The sequence below is a fragment of the Hippocampus comes genome, unplaced genomic scaffold (genome assembly GCF_001891065.2).
Source record: "Hippocampus comes isolate QL1 unplaced genomic scaffold, H_comes_QL1_v1.1 C16965016, whole genome shotgun sequence".
In the NCBI taxonomy this organism is placed as follows: Eukaryota; Metazoa; Chordata; class Actinopteri; order Syngnathiformes; family Syngnathidae; genus Hippocampus; species Hippocampus comes.
In genome coordinates this window covers 1-1,275 of record NW_017841460.1, presented here as the reverse complement: position 1 = coordinate 1,275, position 1,275 = coordinate 1, and the positions used below count along the sequence as shown (strand labels likewise).

Below are 1,275 nucleotides of genomic sequence, written 5' to 3'. Positions count from 1 at the left end.
CTGGCATCATTGTGTATTTCATTCAAATTTGCATTGTAAACTCCACAGCGAATGTTAGTCACTGAACTGTTGACAGTGTTGAAACAATATGAAATCCTGCTTGCATGAGACAGATCGGCGCAGGCACAAGTAATAGCCTGACATCCAGTAAATTTTAATATATTTGACAAGATCAGCCTCTTCATCCCGAGCTGCACCACCGCACTCGGTTCCGCCCTCTCCAATGCTCTCCATCTGAAGCTTTTAACTCTTACGGTGCCGCTTCCTTCTGCCATATTTTCCATCCATCAACATCTTTGCACGGCGGTAGGCTCACTCTCATGAGGCAAATGTTTATTCCCGGAGTCTGTCTGGCTACTTTGACGGTATTGGGTCGGCGAGATACTGGGGATAGTGAAAGCAGAAATCAGGCCGGAGATATTTGCCGAATATAATCAAGATGACCAATGATGGCTGAAGGCTACATGTCCCCTAATGAGAATCGCCTTGCCAAACAAGTTTTTTTTGTCTGAATTCACGCTGTACGTTCAACCTGTGCTATCCTCCCCCCCGCCCCTTTCTCCTGTCTGGTCATTGTCCACCCAGCTGTGAATTGCACCGAGCCAGGTCATGTGGAGAGCAGCGTTCGGCAAGTCCTACCCAGTGGGCCACATCGCTACAGCTTCCAGACCACCGTGTCATACCGCTGCAACGCCGGTTACTACCTGCTCGGGACAAGCTCCATTGCCTGTCAAGGCGACGGTACCTGGGACCGCTCCCTGCCCAAGTGCCTTTGTGAGTACCCGTGGTGGCGAGTGCAATTGATGTGGTTTGGTAGCTCTACTCTCAGCCATTTGGCAAAGTGGTCGCTAACTCATTTTTGTTGGATAAAAAGTGGCTTTATAGTTCGTGACTCTTTAGTGTCTAATCTATGGATATATTTTTTTACCCATCTGCATTTAGCATTTCCAAGCTAACTGGTCCTTTACTTTCTCCGCGAAATCCTTTTGAACAGTGGTGCTATGCGACCGCCCCAGCATACCTCCCTACGCCCAGATCTCAGGCGATCGTCGAACCGTGGGCTCGGTCATCCGCTACAGCTGCATCGGCCAGCGTAGCGTCATCGGCAACACAACGCGCATGTGCCAGCTGGATGCGCAATGGAGCGGCTCACCACCACATTGCTCTGGTACCGACGACTCTGCTGGAGCAACTTTGGAACCAAAAGTGTCCAAACTTAAAATTGTTAGCTTCAATGCCAAGAAATAACAACATTCCATGGATGTTTTTTTTTTT

At 49.0% G+C, this 1,275-nt stretch overlaps 1 protein-coding gene across 1 annotated transcript; it reads left to right on the top strand.

The window, feature by feature from the left end:
• Positions 1–585: 585 nt before the first annotated feature.
• LOC109509599 (CUB and sushi domain-containing protein 1-like) lies at positions 586–1,168 on the top strand (the record flags this gene model as incomplete). Its single annotated transcript, XM_019859432.1, has 2 exons — positions 586–774; positions 995–1,168. Coding segments are annotated over 2 exons (363 nt in total), but the record flags the coding sequence as incomplete, so codon positions are not given.
• Between the last annotated feature and the right edge of the window lie 107 nt (positions 1,169–1,275).